Genomic DNA, 8903 nt, shown 5'->3' on the forward strand with positions numbered 1-8903 from the left:
CAGTGCCATTGTCCTTGGCTTCTCAGCAGCCCTCATTGTCCGCCATGTTCAGAGAGTCCGGTTTTATCCCATTCTTTTTCAGTCACAGTCCAGCTGGCCTTGGTGAGCTCCCAATAGATCAGCTCCACTGTCTCAGTGGGTGGGTGCACCCCTCGTGGTCCTGACTTCCTTGCTCGTGTTCTCCCTCCTTCTCCTCATTTGGACCTTGGGAGCTCAGTCCAGTGCTCTAATGTGGGTCTCTGTCTCTATCTCCATCCATCGCCAGATGAAGGTTCTATGGTGATATGCAAGATATTCATTAGTATGGCTATAGGACTGGGCCGTTTCAGGCTACCTCTCATCAGCTGCCCAAGGACCTAGCTGGGGACATCTCTCTGGACCCCTGGGAACCCCTCTAGAGTCAAGACTCTTGCCAACCCTAAAATGGCTCCCTTTATTAAGATATATACTTCCCTGCTACCATATCCACCCTTCCTTTATCCCAGCCATCCCATTCCCCCAAGCTGTCCCCATCCTCCCCTTCTCACTTTTCTCTCCCCATCTCCCCTTTCCCTCATCCCACCCCACCCCCCAGTCCCCAATTTTTGCCCAGTAATCTTGTCTACTTCCAATACCCAGGAGGATAACTATATGTTTTTCTTTGGGTTCACCTTCTTATTTAGCTTCTCTAGGATCACAAATTATAGGCTCATTGTTTTGTTTTTTGAGACGGCTTCTCTGTTGCTTTGGAGCCTGTCCTGGAACTAGCTCTTGTAGACCAGACTGGCCTCGAACTCTTCAGAGTTCTGCCTGCCTCTATCTACTAAGTGTTGGGATTAGAGACTTGCCAGCACCACCTGGCAAGGACTGTATACTTCTACCAGTGAGGTGTAGTTTTTTTTTTCTCTGAACTTTTATCCATATTGTATATTGTCAGTGTTTATATTTTCTAATATGAGAGAAATTATTCTTCTTTCTATTTTTTTGCCATTCGTTTTAGGAATGAAAGCCAAATATCTTGTCATGCTTTTCTTTTTGGTTTCCTTTTTCGTTGTTGTTGGGTTTTTTTTTACATTTTTTTTTTTTTGGTTTTTCTTTTTTTGAGACAGAATTTCTCTGTGGCTTTGGAGCCTGTCCTGGAACTAGCTCTTGTAGACCAGGCTGGTCTCGAACTCAGAGAGATTTACCTGCCTCTGCCTCCCAAGTGCTGGGATTAAAGGTGTGCGCCACCACCGCCCGGCTTGTTGTTTTTTGATACAGGTTTCTCTGTGTCATTTTGGAGTTTGTTCTGGTACTCGCTCTGTTGCCCAGGCTGGCCTCAAACTCATAGAAATCTGCCTGCCTCTGGCTACCAAGTGCTGGGATTAAAGACGTGCACCACCACCACCACCCGGCATGATACAATTTTCAAAGCATCTTTTTGGACACCATATTTGCTTACTGCATCTCATCACCAGTGGAGGCATTTTCTCATTTAATCAAGAGTGTTATATCCCATGTTAGAATGAGATTGAGTTTGGGGTTGTGATGCATGCCTCTAATCCTAGCACTCAAGAGACTAAAGTCGGAAGATTACGATTTAGAGGCCAAGATCCATTTTCAGAGTTGGGGGATAGGAAAGTGGGAAAGATAGAATGATTCATTAGGTTTTATTTTTGTTGCTGCTATAACAAAATACCTAACAAGAATAACTTAAGGACACTTTATTTTAATCACATTATGAGGGTACAGCTCTCCACCTTGAGTAAGTCATTCCAGCAAGGGCTTCAGGTGGTTGGTCACATCTTATCTGCAGAATGGAAGCAGAAAGAGAGGGATTCTGGCGTTCAGCTCTCTCAGCTTAGGATACCTCCCCCATGTCCCTGTAACCCAGCCAGTGCAATAGAGCTGCCCACCCACATTAAAGGTGAATCTCCCCACCTCAGTTAAACTCTCTGGAAATGCCCTCACAGACATGGCCAGAAAGAGACCTTTCTCCTAGATTCTGTCAAGTTGTCATGAATATTAGTAATCAAACTTGGTAACAGATATTAAAGTTGAATCTCAATGAATCATAGTAAGACATTACAAAGGTAATTCCTAGAAGTCAAATATTAAGAAAGAGAACAGTAGACATTTATATCCTCTACTAAATAGCTAGGATCTAAGTGTTGTTGCAGAAGCGTCATGAGTTGATTTAGTGGTTTGTTCTTTTTTGGTGGGGAGGAGGCCTAAGGTGGTCCTTAATCACTTTTCAAACATTCATTCATGGAATTAATTAATTAATTAATTAATTAATTTATCAATCACAGTCTCCCTATGAATCCCTCGTGGTGTCCTTGGCTCACATTCCTTCTGCCTTTAGAGAACTTTTTTCTGTATATTTATTTTGTGTTCTTAACTATCTGGAAGTCAGAGGAAAGCTTCTGGGAGTCAGTTCTCCCATTCTGCTAAGTGGATTTACTACTACTCAGCTAGAATTCAGGTCTGGTTTGATATCAAGTACCTTTACCTACTGAGCTGTGTTGTATGCCCAGTACTGACAACAAAATTGTTTATTTGTGGTTTAGATCAAAGTAAGAAGAATTGCATCATTTTTTTGTCATAACCAGAAGTAACTTTATTGTGCTGATTTTTCACTTTGCTAACCTTCTTTGATTTTTCTTTTACCTGTTGTTTCTTTTCCCTCATAGGACTTAAGATTTCTTGGTTTTCTCAAGATAACAATTCACTCACCCTGTACTTTGTATATTTTGATACTGTAGTTCAGATATTATATATGTTTAAGTTTGTAGTATTAAAAGAAATATTTACAATGAAAAGAGCTTACTTTAGTTAATTTGCCTATTAGCCTTAAGACTCTATGATGTGAGTTTTCAGAAAATTGTAAATGTACACTCACACTGCTGTGGGTGAGTTACAGTGATGGCTCCCTCCTCCAGCTCACCCTAAAATCACATCTCAATCAGTTCTGTCAATTAAATATTATTATTATTATTATTATTATTATTATTATTATTTTTTGGTTTTTCGAGACAGGGATCCGCCTGCCTCTGCCTCCCAAGTGCTGGGAATTAAAGGCGTGCGCCACCATCGCCCGGCTTCAACTTTAAAAATAATATTTATCTCTGTGAGTTCGAGACCAGCCTGGTCTACAAGAGCTAGTTCCAGGACAGGCTCCAAAGCCACAGAGAAACCCTGTCTCGAAAAACCAAAAAAAATAAAAAATAAAAAAAATAAAGTTGAGAAAAACCGTTAAACACTAATATCAATTATCGTATGATAACCACCGTAACAGGAAAGTATAGTTTGCTCTTGTTGATTGCCATTTTTACATGTTTTACCATCTGTTATAAGTCTGTTTTCTTAAAAAAGTCCATTCAATTTCGTGTCCAATGATTAAGAAATATCCATGTTTTTAAAAATATTTATAACAGATTATATGGTTATCATTACAATACAGATATTTCTTTTTTTTCTTTTTTTTTTTTTTTTTGGATTTTCGAGACAGGGTTTCTCTGTAGCTTTGGATCCTGTCCTGGAACTAGCTCTATAGACCAGGCTGGTCTCGAACTCACAGAGATCCACCTGCTTCTGCCTCCCGAGTGCTGGGATTCAAGGCGTGCGCCACCATCGCCCGGGAATTACAGATATTTCTTAATGCATGCCTGCATGTGTGTGTGTATGTGAGTGTGTATGCATATGCATATATGTTCAGTGTTCACAAAGACCAGAGATATCAAATTCCCTGAAGCTGGAGTCACTGATGGTTGTCAGTCAGCTGATGTGGGTGCAGGGAAGTGAATGTGGGTCCTTTGCAAAAGATAGTACGTGCTCTTAATTGCTGAGCCATCTCTTTAGCTCCCACATATGTTTCTAAATTAGAATGAAGTACATTTTCCTGTTATGATGGTTTTATGTGATAATTTACATAAGTGGTTAACAGATTGCTGTATATTTTACTTAAATACTAGACAGCACCAAACTGTTACAGAAAGGAGTATTTTATTACTTGTAATATGAGTAAGTTGGAGTCTTGTTTTTAAATAAGTTTTCTTTTGTTTTACAGACTTTGTCCATTGGTGTTCTTGATATTTTTGGGTTTGAAGACTATGAAAATAATAGTTTTGAGCAGTTCTGTATTAATTTTGCTAATGAACGTTTACAACACTACTTTAATCAGCATATCTTTAAGTTGGAACAAGTGAGTATCTAAATATGTGTATGTTTGCCCTCCTGTCCAAACTTTTGAATCTTTGTCATAGCTGTTTTACTGCTTGCATTTTTATTCATATAGTGTGGTGGTCGTATCACTCACTGTAAGGAAATGACAAATCAGAGCAGAGATTTCAGCCATGTCATACTGAAGTTTCCTCTTTTTTCAGTAGTTGCCAGATGCATTTGTTAATTTGTGTTTATTTACATGTATCTTTGAATGAAAAGATGCATGACTGTCTTTCTGCTTTTTTTTTTTAGGGGTATTGTATTTTTGTTGCTTTTGGGTGTGGTTACTTATCTTTAATTTTTATTTAACTGCATTTGTATCTGATTCTTATGTGAGATCAGAGAATCTTGAGTGTGGATACAAAAGTGTTTTCTGGTACTGGAGAGATGGTTCTGTAATTGAGAGCACTTGTTCCTCTTCCTAACAACCTGGTTTCAGTTCTGACACCCTACATGGTACATCACAATCATCTGTGATTCCAGTTCCAGGGGATCTAACACCCTTCTTCTAACCTCTGTGGGCACCAGGCGTGCACGTGGTGCACATAAATATAGATTGGCAAAACATTCATATACCTAAAATAAATAAATCTAAATAAACCAAGAAAACCACAAAGGCTTTTGTTTTGTTTTTTGTTTTTTTGGTTTTTCGAGACAGGGTTTTTCTGTAGCTTCTGGAGCCTGTCCTTGAACTCGCTCTTGTAGACCAGGCTGGACTGGAACTCACAGAGATCCGGCTGCCTCTGCTGGGGTTAAAGTCGTGATCCACCAACGCCCAGCCGACTTCTGTTATTCTTAGCTGTCTGCTAATTCAGTCTATTTAGGTGAAGAAACCACTTTAGAGACCATAATTACCTCTATTTATTTATTTACAAGCAAAACCAAAACAAAATGGAAAAAAAGATGGAAGGGAAGCATGGACATAAACTAGTGTGAATTAAAGCTAAGTGAAGTGTGCAATACCATAGTACCATGGTGGGGGGGGCTATCCAGAAAGTGATGGTAACAGATGTGAACTGTAAGTATGGTTTTGCTGGGTGTGATGGCTCATGCCTTTAATTCCAGGAGTCAGAGGCAGAAGGATCTCTGAGTTTGAGACCAAGTTGGTCGACAAAGCAACCCTGTCTTGATAAGAACCAAAATAAATAAATAAAATTAGTATGGCCTCAAGAATAATTTTAATTTAGTAAATTTAACATTTTTTATTAAATTTTTAAAATTTATTTAATATATCACCCACAGTTTCCCTTCCTTTCTCTCTTACTGTTCCCACCTTCCACCTCCTTTCTATTCTCAACTCCCATCCACTTCTTAGAAAGGGTAAGGCCTCCCATGGGAGTCAACAAAGAATGGCATATCATATTGAGGCAGGATCAAGCTCCTCTCCCATGCATCAAGGCTGATCAAGGCATCCACCATAGGAAACAGGTTCCAAAAAGCCAGCTCATGCATCAGGAGCAGATCCTGGTCCCTCTGCCAGGGGCCATACAAACAGACCACTCTGCGCAACTGTCACCCACATGCAGAAGACCTAGGTCAGTCCCACATAGGTTCCCTAGCTGTTGGTCTAGAGTCCGTGCTCAGGTCAGCTGTTTCTGGCTTTCCGCATCATGATTTTGACCTATTTGCTCATATAATCCCCCTCTTCAACTGGGCTCCTGGAACTTGTCCTGGTGCTTGACTCTGAATCTCTGCATCTGCTTCCATTAGTTATTGGATAAAGGTTCTATGACAATTAGGATAGTCAACAGTCTGCTTACAGAAGAATGCCAGTTTAGGCACCTTTTCTACTGCTAGGAGTCTTCGCTGGGGTCATACTTGGGGATTCCTGGGAGTTTCCCTGGCACCAGATTTCTCCCTAATGGCCCACTCTATTGAGATATCTCTTCTGTTGCTCTCCTTCTCTGTCCCTTCCCCAACTTAGCCATTCCCATTTCTCCTCTCCCCTTTCCTGTACCTCATCCCCAGTTTACACAGGAGATCTCAACTATTTTCCTCTCACAGGGTGATTCATAACTCTTATGATCCTTGTTACCTAGTTTCTCTAGGGTTGTGGATTATAGCCTGGTTATCTTTTGCTTTACATCTAATATCCATGTATGAATGAGAACATACCATGTTTGTCTTTCTGGGTCTGGGTTACCTCACTCAGGATGATTTTTTTTTCTAGTTCCATCTATTTGCCTGCAAGTTCAATTTCATGATGTCATTGTTTTTTACTGCTGAGTAATACTCCATTGTGCAAATGCACCACATTTCTTTATCCATTCTTTGTTTGAGAGGCATCTAGGTTTTTTTTTTTTTTAGGTTCCAGCTATTACAAATAATGTTGTTATGAACATAATTGAGCAAAATGTCCTTGTGGTATGATTGAGCATGCTTTGCGTATATGTCCAAAAGTGGTATTCCTGGGTCTTGAGGTAGATTCATTCCCAATTTTCTGAGAAACGGCCATACTGATTTCCAAAGTGATTGTACAAGTTTGCACTCCCCCCAGCAATGGAGGAGTGTTCCCCTTACTCTGGATCCTCTCCAAAGTAAGTTGTCATCAGTGTTTTTGATTTTAGCTATTCTTACAGGTGTCAGATTATGGTATTTCAGAGTCATTTTGGTTCACATTTCCCAAATGCAATGATTACAGATGTTAAGCAAGTCCATAAATGTCTTTCAGCCATTTGAGATTCTTCTGTTGAGAATTCTCAGTTTCAGTCTGTACTCCATTTTTAAATTGCATTATTTGATACTTTGATGTTTAGTTTCTTGAGTTCTTTATATATTTTGGAGATCATCCCTCTGTCAGATGTGGGGTTGGTGGGGATCTTTTCCCATTTTGTAGGCTGCTGTTTTGTTTTATTGTGTCCTTTGCCTTGCAGAAGCTTTCCAGTTTCAGAAGGTCCCATTTATTATTTGTTGATCTCAGTGTCTGCTATTGGTGTTATATTCAGGAAGTAGTTTTCTATGCCATTGTGTTCTAGGCCACTTCCCACTTTCTCTTCTGTCAGCTTCAGTGTAATTAGATTCATGTTGTAATCTTAGATCCACTTGGACTTCAGTGTTGTGTAGGGTTATAGATATGGGTCTGTTTGCATTCTTCTACATGCCGACATCCAGTTATGACAGCATCGTTTCTTGAAGATGCTTTCTTTTTTTATTGTACAATTTTGGCTTCTTTCTCAAAAATCAGGTGTTGGGGGCTGGAGAGATGGCTCAGGGGTTAAGAACAGTGCCTGCTCTTCCAAAGGTCCTGAGTTCAATTCCCGGCAACCATATGGTGCCTCACAACCATCTGTAAAGAGGTCTGGTGCCCTCTTCTGGCATGCAGACATGCACACAGACAGAATATTGTATACATAATAAATAAATAAATAAATAAATAAATAAATAAATAAATAAATATTTAAAAAAAATCAGGTGTTGGTAGGTGTGTGGATTTATGTCAGGGTCTTTGATTTGATTCCATTGATTCACATGTATGTTTTTATGCCAATATCAAGCTGTTTTTATTACTATAGCTCTATATTAATGCTTGAAATCAGGGATGGTGATACTTTCAGAAGTTCCTATATTCTACAGAATTGTTTTAGCTATCGTGGGTTTTTTGTTAATCCATTTAAAGTTAAGTATTGTTCTTTCAAGGCTAGTGAAGATTTGTGTTGGGGATTTCATTGAATCTGTAGATTGCTTTTGGTAAGATTGCCATTTTTAACTATGTTTATACTACCTACCCAAGAGCATGGGAGATCTTTCTATTTTCTGCTATCTTCTTCAGTTTCTCTCTTCAAAGGCTGAAAGTTCTTATCGTACAAGTTTTCACTTGTTTGGTTAAAGTTACTCCAAGATTATATATATATATTTGTGGCTATTGTAAAGGGTGTAGTTTCTCTTTTTCAACCTGTTTATCATTTGTATATAGGAGGGTTACTGATTTTTCTTATTTAATCTTTTTTTTCACTTTTTTTTTATTGAGAAAAAAAAATTTCCGCCTCCTCCTAGCCTCCCACTCCTCCCACCCTCCCTCCACTCCTCTCCCCCTCCCTCTCGAGTCTGAAGAGCAGTCAGGGTTCCCTGCCCTGTGGAAAGTCCAAAGTCCTCCCCCCTCCATTCTGATCTAGGAAGGTGAACATCCAAACTGGCTAGGCTTATTTAATCTTTTATCCTGCACATTACTAAAGGTGTTTATTAGCTGTGGGAGTTTCCTGGTAGAATTTTGGGGGCCACTTTTGTATACAATCATATCATCTACAAACAGTGAAGGTTTGACCTCTTCCTTTCCAATTTGTATCCCCTTGATCTCCTTTTGTTTTATGGCCCAAGCTAGAACTTCAAGAACTATGTTGAATATGGAGAGAGCAGACAACCTTTTCTTGTTCCTGATTTCAGTGGGATTGCTTTGATTTTCTCTCCATTTAGTTTAACATTGGCTGTTGACTTGCTGTATATTGCTTTTATTATGTTTATATATGTTCCTTGTACCCTGATCTCTCCAAGACCTTTCTCATGAAATGGTGTTGGATTTTGTCAAAGGCTTTTCCAGCATCTAATGAGTTGGTCTTGTTTCCAGGTTCTGGCTATTACAAACAATGCTGCTATGAACATAGTTGAGCATATACTTTTGTTGTATTATAGGGCCTTTCTTGGGTATATTCCCAAGAGTGGTATTGCTGGGTCCAGGGGTAGGTTGATCCCGAATTTCCTGAGGAACCGCCACACTGCTTTCCAAA

At 39.5% G+C, this 8903-nt stretch overlaps 1 protein-coding gene across 1 annotated transcript in view; it reads left to right on the forward strand.

The window, feature by feature from the left end:
• Positions 1-8903, forward strand: part of Myo9a (myosin IXA) — a gene marked incomplete at its 3' end in the record, with an annotated part of 191454 nt that overhangs the window by 76320 nt on the left and 106231 nt on the right. The window contains exon 10 of the mRNA XM_013354586.2: positions 4028-4162. Within this exon, the coding sequence (XP_013210040.1) occupies positions 4028-4162 (135 nt within the window). The remainder of the gene's footprint in view (positions 1-4027; positions 4163-8903) is intronic.

This window comes from Microtus ochrogaster, unplaced genomic scaffold (genome assembly GCF_000317375.1).
Source record: "Microtus ochrogaster isolate Prairie Vole_2 unplaced genomic scaffold, MicOch1.0 UNK49, whole genome shotgun sequence".
NCBI lineage: Eukaryota > Metazoa > Chordata > Mammalia > Rodentia > Cricetidae > Microtus > Microtus ochrogaster.